Source organism: Labeo rohita, chromosome 20, assembly GCF_022985175.1.
Source record: "Labeo rohita strain BAU-BD-2019 chromosome 20, IGBB_LRoh.1.0, whole genome shotgun sequence".
Classification (NCBI taxonomy): domain Eukaryota; kingdom Metazoa; phylum Chordata; class Actinopteri; order Cypriniformes; family Cyprinidae; genus Labeo; species Labeo rohita.
Genome location: NC_066888.1, coordinates 6,077,277 through 6,094,066, shown reverse-complemented (window position 1 = coordinate 6,094,066; position 16,790 = coordinate 6,077,277). Strand labels below are relative to the sequence as shown.

At 37.8% G+C, this 16,790-nt stretch overlaps 2 protein-coding genes across 4 annotated transcripts in view; one reads left to right on the top strand and one right to left on the bottom strand.

The window, feature by feature from the left end:
- Positions 1 to 1,464: 1,464 nt before the first annotated feature.
- On the top strand, positions 1,465 to 6,452 carry rdh14b (retinol dehydrogenase 14b). Its single transcript, XM_051139449.1, has 2 exons — positions 1,465 to 2,361; positions 4,999 to 6,452. Exons 1-2 carry the CDS (start codon positions 2,008 to 2,010, stop codon positions 5,614 to 5,616), a joined length of 972 nt encoding a protein of 323 aa, XP_050995406.1. The 5' UTR covers positions 1,465 to 2,007; the 3' UTR covers positions 5,617 to 6,452.
- Positions 6,453 to 6,571: 119 nt separating this feature from the next.
- The window catches only part of si:dkey-174m14.3 (uncharacterized protein LOC563117 homolog), a 38,378-nt gene continuing 28,159 nt past the window's right edge, over positions 6,572 to 16,790 (bottom strand). For 2 of the 3 annotated variants that reach the window (XM_051139445.1, XM_051139444.1), the window contains 4 exons: positions 12,081 to 12,147; positions 11,152 to 11,259; positions 10,952 to 11,032; positions 6,582 to 9,335 (listed from right to left, as the gene is read on the bottom strand). In XM_051139445.1, coding sequence (XP_050995402.1) covers positions 7,950 to 9,335; positions 10,952 to 11,032; positions 11,152 to 11,259; positions 12,081 to 12,147 — 1,642 coding nt within the window. In that variant the 3' untranslated portion in view covers positions 6,582 to 7,949. Of the gene's footprint in view, positions 9,336 to 10,951; positions 11,033 to 11,151; positions 11,260 to 12,080; positions 12,148 to 16,790 lie in introns of all 3 variants that reach the window. The other variant, XM_051139443.1, reaches the window with a different exon arrangement.

Below are 16,790 nucleotides of genomic sequence, written 5' to 3'. Positions count from 1 at the left end.
AATAAACCCCAGCGACTTAAGACTGGTTTTGTGGTCCAGGGTCACATATATTATAACATATTTGTTACCCATTATTATCAGAACATATAAATGTTTGCGCAGAAAAAATCAAAGATCAAATCATAATAATAGCTTAAATACACCATTAGAATTAATGTAAAATAGCATTCAGATACTCTCATTAATATTCAAATATGTCATTAAATACTCTAATATGCCATTATCACACTACATTGTGTCAGAGATCATATTTGTACCCAGAAAAAAATGTATTATTGGATTATTTTGGATTATTAAAAAATAAATAAATGAACAACTAAAGATTAGGCCTTTATATAATTAAGGTAAACTCTGCACTATTAGGCTAACATGCATTTTATTTGCATATTCAATACTGCTAATCATAGTGATTAAGCTCTACTGTATATAGCTAGTGTACGCTTCAATTGAGGCCTTGAGACGAAGAACCATACAAGTCCATATTTTCAAATTTTGAGTAATAAGATTTTTTTCATTTGGATTGTGAACATTATATTATATATTTTTATTTTACTTGAAAATAGACAACAAAAGCTTCTCAATTCTAAGGAGATAACATTTTTCAGTGTCAGTATTAAAAATCAAAAGTTATTGTGATTTATATTTCTGAAATGTGGAAGAACGGTATATGTCCAGTTAGTGTGGAATAACAGTATAACTCCAGTTCATCATATCACTTTAAACCACTAAAGATCTGATTCCTTTATCTTAGTTTTAATACAGTAACAGAAACTTCAGGTTAATATTAAGCATTTCTTTCTAGTTTATTATTATTATTATTATTATTATTATTATTATTACTATTATTATAATTATTTAAAAACAGAAAATACAGTATGAACAATGTATAATACATAGGCATTCTTACAGTACAGGCAATAACAATGAATTATTAACAAAAAACAATAAATAAATAAATAAATAAATAAAAACAATAAATACAATGCAGACATACATTATAGCTAAATATTATTCAACATATCATAAGGTATACAAGATATATCATAATTTTCTCAACTTTCATTTCGACCTATTCATGACTGATCTATAGTAGACGCCCAGTAGGCTAGGCTACACGCAAATATAACTGTAACAAGTTAGTCAGATAGGATATCTTGTATGTTTAGATAACTCCAATAGTGCACCTTGTCATTTATTTAGAAAAGCTGGCGCAGCGCACCTGTGTATATACTACTTAAAACTGTTCTCGCGCTCCGCCATCTCACGATATACATAAATATATAAACAAATAAACTCTGCTTGCCGTACTTTACACAGGACTGGCGGGAAATATGAAAGAATACAGCTTTATTATATATGGTATGTGGTTTATTTTGATAGGTTAACTGTTTATGCGGTGTTTAGCGCGTTCAGAGAGAGAGAGAGAGAGAGAGAGAGAGAGAGAGAGAGAGAGAGAGAGAGAGAGAGAGAGAGAGAGAGAGAGAGAGATCACATCACATATACGGTTCTTCCACTCAACAGTTTGGGTGGATTTTTCCCTGGTTTTTGTTCTCCTCTTCGAGTCAAATATGGTTTTCCAGCATCCCTCAAAGCCTTCCTTACTCTGTCCTTCCATTTGGTCATGTCGGCTCTCCTTTTTTTGCCGAGGTTTTGCCTTTTAATGTCGGAAGCGGACATGACAGCAAGCGGCATCTCCATTCTTCTTTGTGGACATAAACGGTTTTTCCGCGTGACGCTATTTTAACGTTTAAAATGCGGACTCTTGGTCGCGCGAAAACATCCCCAAACTGTTTCTGTATACAAAGTTCACACATACAATTAATGTCACATGGTTATCTCATTTTTTGTTTTTTTTGGACTTATACGGTTGTTCGTCGCACACACTCAATTGTCAACCTCAAAAATAGGAAATACTTTTTAAGCCATAACAATGCAGTGCATTCTGGGTAGTGCGGTCCGCGGTGCTCACTCGCACGTTGTCATTCAACACTGAGCATTCCTGCACTGATGTCTGCAGCGGTAATTTTAGCCGCTGTCCTCGGCGGAGGGGTTCTCTTCATTGCTCGAAGAGTTTTCTTCAGGCGGAAAGCGCTGAAATTAATGAGCTACCCAGCGGGTCTGATGCGCGGAAAGACTGTGATAGTGACCGGGGCGAACAGCGGCATCGGGAGGGCGACGGCAGCGGAGCTGCTGAAGCTGCAGGCCCGTGTGATCATGGCCTGTCGGGACAGGCAGAGGGCTGAGGAGGCGGCCCAGGACATCAAAAATCAAGCCGGTCCGAGTCAAGGAGAGGTTGTGATCAAAAACTTGGACCTCGCTTCGCTCCAGTCTGTGCGCAGCTTCTGCGAGGAAGTTATCAGGGTTTGTTTACAACTGTCTCTTTCTCTCTTAGACATTGAAACTGGGTTGCATAGCATTGAATGGTCTACAGCAACATGTAGTATAAATTTATAAACGAAGAAATGGCGCAAACCAGGCAAAAATCAATGAGAAACTGGCCAAAATAGTTCACATAAACTAGAAAACGTGGTCATACTTACATGTTGTGTAACTAAGGTCAACCAGTGAGCACGTGTGTTTCTCAGTAAAATGAGCTATCCATTGTCCTGAAATATGATATGAAGTATGGTATATTTCATACTCCTTCCTTAATGCTAAGCATATAGGTATTACAATTATAGTTAGCATAATTAAACTGATAACTAGTTCTAGCCACCACAGTCATGAAAAAAAGACAAATTCGCTTAATGTTCAAAGCACATATTAATGGGATTGCATATTATTAGTGTCACATAATATTATGATGATTACACCATAACAACATTAGTAACTGTGAGTATTTTGGTAATCAGTTTAATTTGATAAACTGTACATAAATATTGAAAAATGGAAGTAGCTGGATTTTTTTAGTCTAGACAATATTTCACAAGGGTTGATTTAGTTTTTTAAAGGATTAGTTCACCCAAAAATGTCATGTCTTCAGAACACAACATTTTTTGATGAAATCTGTCTGACTCTCCATAAACAGCAAGTTGACATAGACAGTGAAATGTACACTACTGTTCAAAAGTTTGGCGTCAGTACATTTTTATTGTTTCTTTTTTTTTTTTTTTAAGAAATTAATACTTTTATTCACCAAGGATGTATTAAGTTAATAATTAAAAGTTTATTAAAAGTTAATAATAAATAATTTACATTGTTATAAAATATTTATATTTTGAATAAACACTGTACTTTTTAAACTTGTTATTCATGAAAGAATCCTGAAAAAAAAAAAAATCACAGGTTCCAAAAAATATTTGGCAGCACAACTGTTGATATTATCCAACATTCTAATAATAAATCCCCATATTAGAATGATTTCTGAAGGATCATGTGACACTTAAGACTGGAGTAACAGCTGATAAAAATTCAGCTTTTCATTACAGGAATAAATTCTATTTTAAAGTATGTTAAAATAAAAAACATTATTTTATATTGTAAAAACATTTTGCAATATTACTGTTTTTTTTTTCTATATTTTTAATCAAATAAATGCAGCCTTGATGAGCATAAGAGGCTTCTTTAAAGACTATTACAAGTCTTACTGACCCCAAACTTTTGAACGGTAGTGTATATATAAAGTTGTTGTTTTAGTGTTTTTGCGCAACAAAACATAGTCTCGTAGCTTCACAAAATTACAATTGAAACACTGATGTCACATTGACCATTTTAACGATATCCTTAGTACCTTTCTGGCCCTTGAATGTGTCAGTTGCTTTGTTGTGAATGCAGGGACAAAAAGCTCTCGGATTTCATCAAAAGCATCTTAATTTGTGTTCCAAAGATGAATGAAGGTCTTACGGGTTTGGAACAACTTGAGGGTCAGTATGACGTAATTTTCATTTTTGGGTGAACTTTAAAGTAAATTTCTGCCATTAAATCATTCATTTAGCTTTAAACGTGAAATAGCATGTGGAAAATAACATAAAATAGACAAATTTGTCAAACCATTATTTTGGCCAACAAAAATGTGAATAATAAATTATATTAAAAAATATAACTTATAACTATTAAATTGCAAGGTAATATAAATCCATGAATTTATTCTCCAAAATATTTTCACAAGGTCTCACTCACAAACCTGTGTAATGATCTACATTAGGGATTTTTATTTGTTTGCAATGTGTATAATTGTACCGATTTCCTTATTGTTAGAATAAATGAATAACTTACAATTATATAGATTTTTTTATCTTTTCATACTGTTACATTTATGAAACAATTTTAGGTATAGCATACTTAATAATAAATACCGATTTTTGAAAAATTAAATGCAATTATGACACAAAACATTCCAACAGGCCTGAGCTTGACCTTCACTCTGTCCTGCAAAGCTCCAACCCTAATCAAACACACCTGAAGAACCTAATCGATGTCTTCAAGATCACTAGAAAGTTACAGGCAGCTGTGTTTGATTAGGGTTGGAGCTAAACTCTGCAGGACACCGGCCCTCCAGAACCGAAGTTGCCCATTCCTGATATAGTTAACATAATGCATATCATATTGGTTTTACTTAAAACCTCAAAACCTTTTAGTTACTGACATATAGTCATTAACAACTTCCCCATGTGGCAGCCGTCCCATGTCCCATGTAGATTTGTTAGACACATATAATATGACATTTAAGATACATTTTCTGCAGCGAGTGAATATCTAGCTGCACAAAATTCAGTTGGATAGTATAGCATTTTCCCTCTTAGACATATAACAGCTGTCTCAGACAGTGTCCTTGAGGTTTTTACCATCCAGAGTTTTTGCCTGTGGAAGAGCATCCCAGAAGACTTTAGGTTATTACAGTCTACCGGTATTTTTAAATTTCAGTCTTAACCAGGCTAAACACCTATATGTCTTAAGTTGTTTGTTTTCTGTATTGCATTTATACACTAGATTGATTAGGTGTGATTAGATGTGCACAAATTAAAATATCTTAACTCACTAATTGTGTTACAAAAATAGGAGGAGCCCAGGATTGATGTTCTCATCAACAACGCTGGTCTCTACCAGTGTCCCTACAGTAAGACCGAAGAGGGCTACGAAATGCAGTTGGGAGTGAACCACCTGGGTCACTTTCTTATGACCAATCTCCTGCTGGACCTTCTGAAGCAGTCGGCTCCCAGCCGTATCGTCGTGGTCTCCTCCAAACTCTATAAGTACGGCAGCATCAACTTCGAGGACTTGAACAGCGAACAGAATTACAACAAAGCTTTTTGCTACAGCCAAAGCAAGCTTGCCAATCTGCTATTCACTCGCGAGCTGGCCCGCAGGCTGGATGGTACTGGGGTAACCGTAAATGCCCTCACCCCGGGTATCGTAAGGACCAGATTGGGCCGGCACGTCAACATCCCCCTGCTGATTAAGCCTCTATTCTTGCTGGTCTCTTGGTTGTTCTTCAAAAGCCCACTGGAGGGTGCTCAGACCCCACTGTACCTGGCATGCTCATCTGAAGTTGAGGGTGTGTCTGGAAAATGCTTTGCTAATTGTGAGGAAGAACAATTGCTTTCTAAAGCCACCGATGACCATACTGCCAAACGGCTCTGGGACCTGAGTGAAAGCATGGTGGGGCTTAGGAGGTGAGGGGGAAGAAGCAGAACCACCCTTCACAAATGTGGCAATTGCAAACCTCGAAACATCAATGCAATGGATTTTTGGGGGAGCGTTTTTGGCCAAGTACCTGAGGGACTTACTGGATAAGAGACAGGAAATTAAAATGTCCATCTGTTCCCTGTATCTTTGCTGCAGTGTTTTCAGAAATGGCCTCGGGCTTGTGACTCACTCTTCTCTGTGAATGAGAGCCTGAAAGTATCGAGTCCGACATATCCCTTGAATACAAATGACAGGAGCAACGTGCCCAAGAAACATATGGCTCAGAGCTAACGTGAATACAGAATAACACGAACACCGTTATGTAGATTAACTGGAGCTTTGTGACCGAGTTATTACAATGCATCAAGATAATTTGAGAGACCTATTCATCTTTGGGGTGAACTAGTCACACTTTAGCCTCCCAGAATATCATCTTCTCATAATGCTGTAAAGTGAACCTGGCAACTCCCACCCTGTGACTCATCTCAAGATATATTTGAAAATGTTTGTGACATCCCAGCGTCCAAACGAAATTAAAAAGGAAAAACGTAGGTTGTGGCTCTGCAGATAGTGTGGTGTCACTACTCAAATAAAAAAGTGAATCAGAGTAATGGCTGTATAAATTTCATTGCCTCCGCTATATACTGCTGTATGTTAGCCATTATTAGATACATTTCATTCGCGGTGGAGCTGTAGGGGGTTTGCTGGTTACTGTCCTTAATCACATGCACTAACATGAAATGTTTTGAGTGTAAATGCTGTGCTTCTGTATTCCGTAAAGGCTGAATAAATTGAATGCTGGAAAGAAACTCTGTCGTTTGTGGAGGAGGACCAAGGTCCTTCCTTTGTATGCTGCCATTCACGCTCTGCAACAAGGAGACATTTCATGCAGTAAACCTAACTCTAGATTAAAAATTCTCCCCAATACACCTCAGCAGCAAGCCTTGCTCTCCAACAGAAGCAGTTAAAGAGACGGACATGGTGCAACTATTGTGCTTTATTAGATATAGAAAGCAAAACAGAAGAAACAGAGTCATGCATCATTGTGTCAACTGACACAGGATCCCAGCTGATTAAGAAAGAAGAGAGGGATTGAATCGTGAGGTAGAGAGGGCCTGAGGGAGGGGCTTACAGCACTGAGGAACAAAAGAGAGAAAACATTGAAAAGAACAATCACCTCAGAAATTCCATCGCCCAACAAAACACATCAGTAGTTTAAAAAATGCCCAGTGCTTTCAAGATATTGTACTTTTTTGATGATGCAATAGATTTGAGTAGTATCAAATCTACTTGAAATAGATTGGAAGTATCACTTTGGTTGAGACTTGATCTTGAAGGGCTGACCTAGGGTATTATGAATCCATGCAGAGTTTATTCTCAAAAATATTTTCACAAGGTCGCAAACCTGTGGAGCGGTCCGTCAGTACGTTGTAGTGAAATCTCAAATTGTTATCATGACTTAACTTTTGAACATTTGAGGCATGTTTAATTGTTTGCAGCGTGTATAATTGTGCTGATTGCCTTATTTATAGCAATATAAACAATTTACAATTATATAGATTTTTGAATCTCTCCATAGTGTTACATTTATTAAACAATTATAGATATAGCATACTTAACAATAAATACAGCTATTCATAAATTATATCATAAAAGATCAAATTTCTTGTCAAAATTAGCATTTCTTTTTACATAGCATGTGCTGTCCGTTCACAAACCCTTACGAGCCCAGAAGGCTTTTGGTAAAACAAAGTAAATCTCTCTCTCTTTCTCTTTGCAGACAAGTTTCCAAAGATTCATAATGCACCTAATGCACTTAAAATACTTTCTCACAAACCACACAGAACCATTAATAAACTTTCAAAATAGGCTATACAAATAGTGCTGAGTGTTAGAGCTTCATATCAACTGTAGAAACATGAGCAATTCATGTTCAATGTTTAGAAAACACTGTAACAGATACAGAAATAGAGAGAAAAAAGATAAGAGAGCTGATGGATTGAAAATATTCAAAAGAAAATCCCATCATGTGTTTGGCTCAAACTGTAGCTTAACATTCAAAACCTACTGACAAAAGAGAGTAACCCGGAAACCCCGCTCTTAGTTGAGTAAAGTACCACAGAGCTGTAAAAGGGAGTAACCAGGAAACTCTGCTCTTAGTTTAGTAGAGTACCACAGAGCTGTAAAAGGGAGTAACCAGGAAACTCTGCTCTTAGTTTAGTAGAGTACCACAGAGCTGTAACAGAGAGTAACCAGGAAACTCTGCTCTTAGATTAGTAGAGTACCACAGAGCTGTAAAAGAGAGTAACCAGGAAACTCTGCTCTTAGTTTAGTAGAGTACCATAGAGCTGTGCCTTAGTGAGACTGTCCTTACGTGACAGCCCTAGTGTGCCAAATTTTTGGTACGGTTGTTGTGGAGGAGGTGGTGGGGTGGTTCCCTGAGGGGACACACTGTGCCTCTCGGGTTGGTAATGCTGCAGCTCGGCAGCCATCTCCAGAGATCCATGGTCCAGTGACTCATTTGAACTGTTGGGACTTACGTCAACGTACTCCGTTGCCTGGCCCCCAGCTGCCACCGTACCATCCTTGGGGCTGTAGAGGCTGTGCTCGGACTCTTGGCTATCCTCCTTGGAGCGGTACAGGTGAGGTTGGCTTTGCTGCTGCCGTAGGCCTGGGCTGCAATCAGGGCTGGGGCTGGAGAAGGGATCTAGTACCCCGGCATGATGGTGGTATACATCAGTACCCTCCTGGAAGCTACTGTAGAGAGGACCAAGGCGAATCTTTGCGGGCCGGACAGAGAAGTGCTGCTCAGAGAAGCTGTAGGGTGAGGCCCGCCCAGGACTGCGGTATGAGTGGGCACTTAGATCCTCCACACTCAGTTGCCTCCACCGACCAATCAGCTCTTCTTCCTCAGGAGCAAAAGCGCTTCCGCGGCGGCTGTCACCATAGGTGATACTGGGGGAAGTGGAAGGCGGCAGGGGCTCGTAAGGTTCACTGTAACAGGAGGACATTGTTCTGCTGTAGATAGGTGAGCTACCATTCTGATGGTGGCTGGACTCAGGCGGTTGAAAAGTATGGGCCTTGGAGAAGGCGCTTGGACTCTCCCTCTCCCAGGAAGAGTCGCTCTTGTGCTCATATTCACCCCCATCCCTCCAGTCCATGTAAAGGGCATGGTGGCGTGGAGAAGATGCAGCACTGCTCGGAGGATCCTGCCCCTTGTCCTCTGACCCTCCTCCGCTAAAGCTGGAGTAAGAACTAGAGCCTCCTCCAAGAGAGGTTGTAAACTTTCGGAAGTGCTCCTGCGAGAAGCCAGGCTGCAGAGACATGGATCCCTCTTCTGGGTTGCTATCAGTGGAATTCTGGGGTTCATACACCGTCCGCTGTCCATGGAGGTCCATGCTGGGTCTGCGCTCTCGTCTTCGCTCGTCAGGGCAATAAAGTGCTGTGTCACTGCTATACAGGTCTGACTTGTAAGTAGCTCGGAGGCCAAGGCGCTCAGTGCTACCCACAAGGCTGGTGCCCACGAGGAAGCCCTGGCGTTCCTGGGGTTGTGGGCTGGGTGAGCGAGAGGCTTGACTGCTGCAGACCTCGTCTGGTTTCTCCAGGACCTTAGCAATGACAGAGGCAGGCACTGTGTCGGCATATGGGGAATGGCAGAGGGAAGAACCCTCCATGTGCAAGCTTACACGCTCCTGAAACTCTGCAGGCAACTAAGAGAGAGTAAAACACAGATTTCCATTAGATGTACCCAGCGAACAATAAAGCTGAGAGACTTGCACACAAAGAGAAAAAGGTAGGCTGTTATGGAAACCTATCTGGAGGGGATAAGTAAGGGAATAATAGCTTAGGTGAGGTCAATATCAGTAAGATGTTAGTAAGAAACATACCAGAGATTGGTGAATGAAACCGAAGCACCCGATGAACACAGAAGTACATTTGCAAAGCAGACAGCCGAAGATATTGTTAAAGGCCAGACAAGTCTGTACTAATGGCCTTTGTAAGTACATGGCTTTTAGTATTTCATTTAACGAAAATTGGCCAGAGGGAGAACCACAGATTTCATTGCCACTGACACTACACACAGAGTACTAGGCATCAATCCAATATCACAACTCTTTTTACCTCTCAGTTCTTTCACCATAGCAACAAGAAGAAAGTAAATTGCAGCTAATTAGCTAACAGAACACGGTTAATTATAGAAGCATAATAAGAGGAGCCAAGACAAAGCAAAAATTTTAGTCCTTCAAAACCAGTAGGGTTGGTCTTGGTTCAACAAATCCGATTTGATATCTAATTCATACGACATCTGTTGACCTTCTGAATTTTCTTGCTTTTGAGACTTTTTGGGTTGCTTTTAAAGAAATTTTAAATTCCCAGTGGTTTTACAGAAATACACAGCTATGTCCAGCTATTTTAACGAATGCTTAGTGCCAATTCTTTGACATTTTCATATAAAACAATATGCAAGGCTGAATTCCCTGAACACATTGTGTAACAGACACATTGATGTTTCCATTCAAATACGTCTGCCAAATATGAACAGGTTTTTACAGCAGGCAGCATTCCAACATAAGTCCTCTAGACATCTTGGGATTGGCATAAGGCTTGGAGCAGATTGGAAAAATAAACTGCCAGGTTTATTGGCACACACTATTATTACTTAAACATCCTCCCACTTGTACTTGCCAGAAGAATCATCCATTCTTAATTGGGACAGAACCTCAGTATTTCTTTAAACAAGAACTTGATTTTCTATGGTTGACCTAAATAATAGTAGGTCCCACTTAATAAAAATAATTCCTACTTTAAAAATCATTTCTCAAACTAATAGAGTTAGTGGTAAATGATATTGCACTGGAGGGCATAGTGGGGCTTATTTAGATAAAATATCTTTTGGTAAAGATATTGTGTGGACGACATCCAAAAAGCTATATAAAGACTCTGAAGCATAAGTTGTGCTATAAATAACTATTATCCGGCACTTTGACAGACTGGGTGGTAAATTTTCTGTGATGTTTTTTTTGTTATTCGTCATTGTTATATAAACACTATTCCATTTTTATTTATCCAATATTAGCATTTAGCCTACTGTAAAATAGCAAATAGCCTACTGTAGCACCTGGGTGGCTTGCCAACTAAACCATTTCACCTGTTAGAGTTTCAGTAGCAAATATACATGGACAGTATCGTAGATGCACTAATGGGTTTTTAATATTATTTTATTAGCATCCATTTTTTATGGGAACATTTCTAAAATTACTGCATACTATAGCACCCATGGATATAAAAATGGCAATGTGCTGAAACGTTATGTGTGCTAACTTACCTCAGATAACTGGGCTCTGTAGTGTGACTTGTTACACTGCAAGAGCTGTGCAGCCAGGTTACAGTCTTTCCTGTATAGGTCCTATTGAGAGTGGTAGAAAGGGAACATTAGGTAACGAAAAAGCAAATACTCAGTCCTCAAAAGGGCTGCCATTAAGCCTCAGTGTGTAAAAGAAATCACTTTGTCATTATTTCTCTTACATTGTCCTCTCTCAGTTTCTCAATGGTCATCTTAGCTTCCATGAGATGATTGTTAAGAACGATGATTTCTCTGCTAAGAGCCCGTTTCTCATCATCGTGGTGCTGTGACTGGATAAAAAGGAGCACGTTTTCAGATAACGCATTTGCATTGATATAGACCCTAACAGACCACCGGTATGAATACAGACCATTTCACACAGGGAGAAGTAGGTGCACGTGTAAAATCATTCTAGGATACTCCTCCAGCAGATGGGAATTAATTGGCGTGTTGAAAGGAACATCAATAGAAGGCTGATATCAGATGATTTTCTTTTATATCTAGACCCATAACCTTCAGGGTCATCATTGACGTCTTTATGGGTGCAATCTGTTACTAAGAAAAACGTGTTTACTATAACAAACTCAGAGTAAACCCTGAGGGGCGGATCGTAATGCGAACATGTAACGGTCATACAATGTACTGCGGCAGGCAGGCTAATTATAATTTAATTGTTTGGAACTTCAAATGAACAAACAGGCTGTGATGCAGATTTTGCGAGTATAATAGACTCACTATCACACTGTCATGTGAAGGCGGACAGGCTGTTGTAATGGACTATAATTAACGTCAGGCGCACCAGTGGCGGTGTATTGATATTCAAATAGACTCTTAGTGCATTCAGCGCTATTGTACGTTTAACACATTCCCTAATCTGTCACACCAGAAACAACGTACACACATGGACAGAAGTGTGGACAGCGATGTAAACACTTTCATCCCAAAACCCATTTAAATAGGAAAACACTTAAAGAGGGAGATGAGTACTCGTGAACACACGTGCGAACAACAACATTCGCACATTAAAACAAAAAGCAGTGTGTGTGCGCTCACCCAGAAACCTCTTGTATAATTTGTGCTTTTTTAGAGTGTGGCCGATGTGTGCACTCACATTTCGGTGGATTTTATCCTCTAAGTCCTGGTTGATCCTCTGCAGTGCTGAGTAACTGCTCTGTATTCTGTGGGAACACATGAACAAAACGTCTTTTTTTTTCAAATCCAGCACGTACTGGAAGCTCTTAAATGCTTTCCTTATTTCCTTAGACACATCTGTTAGATAATCACAAGTCGGATGCCAAAACTCGCGCCACCTGTTCATCTTCCGCATAATATTACGGTATCTGTTGTGGTATCAATTCATAACATTTATTTTACAATGGACCGAGGAGCCCAACACATGGCCAGGCTATAACTGTATAGCTGACTCCTACACTCTTGGCATAAGCCAGTTGAAGTGAAACAATCTCTGTGTCCCAATTCGCTTATTTTGTATCCACAATAGTAGGAAAGGTTAGAAACTGTGTATCCCAAATTATAATGTGTTTAAATAATAGGGCAAAGGCAACTTTTTAGGAAAAGGAACATGAGGGCAGCTGCCACAGCACTTTTTAAAAGTATCTGATGTGAAGAAGCCTGTGATATTCTTTATTGTTCACTATTTGGAGCTATTCATCAACTAAATGGTTGCTGTTTTTTCCAAAGAAAATTAATGGCAGAGAACAGAAGACATAATTCAATGTAATGTTTATTTTAGGGCTGCCAAACGATTAATTATGATTAATTGTATACAAAATTAAAAATTGAGTTTGCCTAATATAGGGGAGTGCAGGGCACAACCTAACACTTTTTGAATTTCTCAGTTTGTGTAAATCCAAGTTCAGAGTATTTATTATGTTTTTAATCTAAGTTAATTTCACTTGTCTAGCACTAATATGTCGCTTTGTTTTAAAATTAGTGTATACGTTTTCCGTTATTTACCTCAAATGAAAGGAAGTGAAAAGTGACAACATGCCCCCATATGTGGGGTACATTGTAACATGTGAGGGGCACATTGTAACATGACCATATGGGAGCTTATAATGTTATCTGATCGAATGAAAAAAATATACACGACAAACTAAAATATTTTGTCAATAAAATAAAATGATTAACTTTTTCAAATAAAATAATGGTGCTTTTTAAGAATTAAAAAAAGCAAATTTTTGAGATTCACAATGAACACATCGCAACTATGCGTGGGACGGCTGATCGCAAAACACAGTTATACAGTATAGTTCAAAACAATGTGCGCAAATAGATAAAACATTCAGACATTCAGAAAAATACTCCCCTCCCTCCAAACACAGCTCTCATAGAACACGAGACACATAAACCAGCCAAAATGCTTCACATTTTTTTAAATAATAATTTCTCAACATTGAACATCGATTGTGAGTCTTTAGTCACCTGTTTCTTGTCGTTTCTTTTTAAAATCCATAAAAGTAAATAGTAAAAATTACATGGATAATGTCATAGAATAGCATAGTTTCATATAGCGGGGCATATTGTAACACAATGTTACAACGTTCCCCATCAGCGCGACTGGAATATAAAACTAGTTTGTCTTCTGCTGACTTGCCAAGCATTAATAAACTAAACAACAGATTGGTGATTAAAATAATAGCATATTTGTCTCATTTTAAATGAATACTAAAAATTAGATGAGAAATTTACTTCAGACAGAAATGTACTTTTAATATGGTAAAATAAATATGCAGCAATATCTTCAAATTTTGGCACACTTTTTTCGCTGTATAGTGTTGCAACTAATCACTAACTAGTAAATACCATAAATTTTGGCGTGTGTGGAAATATTTAAACCATGTGTGTTACAATTAACCCCGCGCACCCCTAAGTGTGTGTACTGTGTAATTATTATGTATATATAAATACACACAAATTAATGTATGTATTTAAGAGAAATATGTTATGTACAAAATATTTGTATTTATATATACAATTATAATAAATACATACACTTGTAAATATTATGAATATCTGAACATACAAAACATCAAAAGAAAGAACAGGGGATCTGCTTGTAAACAAAAACATTTTATTCTAGCTTCATGCATTCTTTTTTATAAGTTTCATAAATTAAAAAAATAAATAAATAAACATTTTGAACAAAAAGCTGAAAAAAGACTATGAATTGGATTCAGAGTGATAATCAAAATGTAGATGGAGTCAATCAACACCCCAAAGCTTGACAGTCATTATTACCTCTTCATGGGACACATTTTATTCCATTACATTACAGTTTTAATGCTGTTTTATGATTGTGTTAAAAACATGGAAGCATCTTTTGTTTTAGTTTCTTCTTTGCTTGTGTTTTGGAAATTCTGTACAGAAGACGTGTAATAGCGCCCCCTACCATATAACAATGAAAACATGGATTCTTGGAGAACAATATTGCTCAAATACTGTAGATTTAGACTTTTTCAAAGTGTAAGTCAAGTACACTTATATGTATTTTTGGCTATTGTTAAATATACCTGTGCTACTTAAGACTGGTTTTGTGGTTCATATATGTGCTATTTGTCAGGCTTTAGTATTTTATTTCATCAGCAAAAAGTTACAAAAAGTGTGGTGATGACATGGTTTGACTGGTCATGTGATCTCAACATGGCAAGCCCCAAGAGTTGACTAACTCTTTTTTCAAAAGTACATTTTTCAAAAGTACTGTTTGTTTCTTTAATAGTAAAACTTTTTAATAGAGAAAAAATATGAAGTGCAACTTTAAAATACACTAAAAACACCATTGTGAAAAGTATTGTTCTATTGGATTAAACTCAGAGCTTTGACTAGGACAATCCATATCCTTAATTTTGTTTGTTTTTAGCCATTCCGATATGGATTCTGTGTGAATAATTTCCTGCTGCATCACCCAATTATGCTTTGAATTCAACCCACATGCAAATAGTCAGACATTTCCTTTAGGAACTGTCTGAAATGTAGCAGAAATTATACTTTAGGAGTGTGTTTCCTGAACAAACAATGTAACTCGCTTAATCACCATATTACAATGCATTGTTGGAGAGACTAGCTCGTGACTAGCTGGTCACGACTGTTTCTTAAAAACAGGAACTTTATCACATACATCATTCAAACCACATTGGTTAGAGCTGTCATTAATGATATTAAGCAAATTAAGTCAGATTATTGTTGACATTAAGTAACGAGATGTAGAATGAAATTTGTGCATTTTTATTTATACCATTATCTGTCTGAATATTCGATTCTGATTGGATGGCAGGTATGCATTAAAACCATTTAACGCACAGGTAGTTCCAAGTCAGTTTAATCACCGGTCTATATTAATGTCCTGCTTTAACTGATGTGCACTAACAAACACATACAGAGAGAAAGAGAGAGGTCGGAGACCACAGAAACTTCTTCTCAACTCTGTCCCACGACTGGTATTAATAAAATAGCCTAGATAGTAGATCGCTACATTATGTTCCTCGCCAGTGAAGTGGTAAAATCGCTGTTTTTGAAGTAACAACATAAGTAACACAACTTCATTGTTTGTAGAGACACATGCAGATGCAGGTAATGCACGCTGTGATCTCTATCTTTCTCTCTCTCTCCCTCACCCTCTCTTGATCCATTGATAATTAATTGAAATAAATGCTATAATTCATTCACATAAATGTGATCTTACCACACTACGTCATCTCTATGTCTTGTTTGAATCAGGCAGAATGCTAAAGCTATAAGGATGACGAAATAATCGTAATTTTTACCCTTCCGGACAAATATTGCACTGCAAACATCATTAACAGCTTTAATTTGTCATTGCTGGCAATGGCCATGGTATAAACGGGATAATGCACAGCTAGCTGTGCATTAAGTAATGTGCATTTAAAATCCTTTAATGCATGGCAAGCCTGCTTATTCCATGGTCATTTGCCAAGTTATAGACAAGTTAAAACTAGATTTGCTCTTTGCAGCGCAACATTTGAACAAATGGGTAAAAATGACAGTTATTTTTGTCAGTTATGGCACATTAGCTCTAGCATTCTGCCCACTACAAATCAGAGAGAGAGATGACAGTTGTGTGTGCATTACCTGCATGCTGTGTCCATGCATCTCTCTCTACAAACAATTACTTCAAAAACAGTGATTTTAACATCATGTTGCTGAGGAATATAATGTAGCAATCTTGTATCTAGGCTATTTTATTACTAAAAATCGTGGGGAAGCGTTGGCAGAAGTTTATATGTCTGTGCAGCACAATCTGCGATCTCCAACCCCTCTCTCTCTCTCTTTCTCTGTGTGTGTGTGTGTGCACGTTTGTGTGCGAGTGATGTGTGTTGGTTGGTGCGCATCAATTAAAGCAGTGCATTAATACAGAACAGTGATTAAACTGACTTGGAACTACCTGTGCATTAAATGGTTTTACTGCATACCTGCCAGCCAATCAGAATCCAGTATTCAGACAGACCATGGAATAAAACCATTTCATGCACAGCCAGATCCAACTAAATTTAATCACCGGTAATGATACTGTTTTATACAATACAAATTCGGACATGCTACTCAATTCATGTAATGTTTATTGCCTACTATATAGAGGAGAAGTAGACATATATGGACACTTTGTGTACACTCTGTGTTCTGATTTATGTAAACCCATACTATTATAGAAACATAAAGTAAAAAAGCTGAAATCAGTAGGGGTAAAGATACTTTTTCACACTACTGTATTAACCTTAAAATTAGTCATTTTTAATGGTGATGAATTGGTTAGATGCTAATGCTTACTACACTTGTTAGCGTT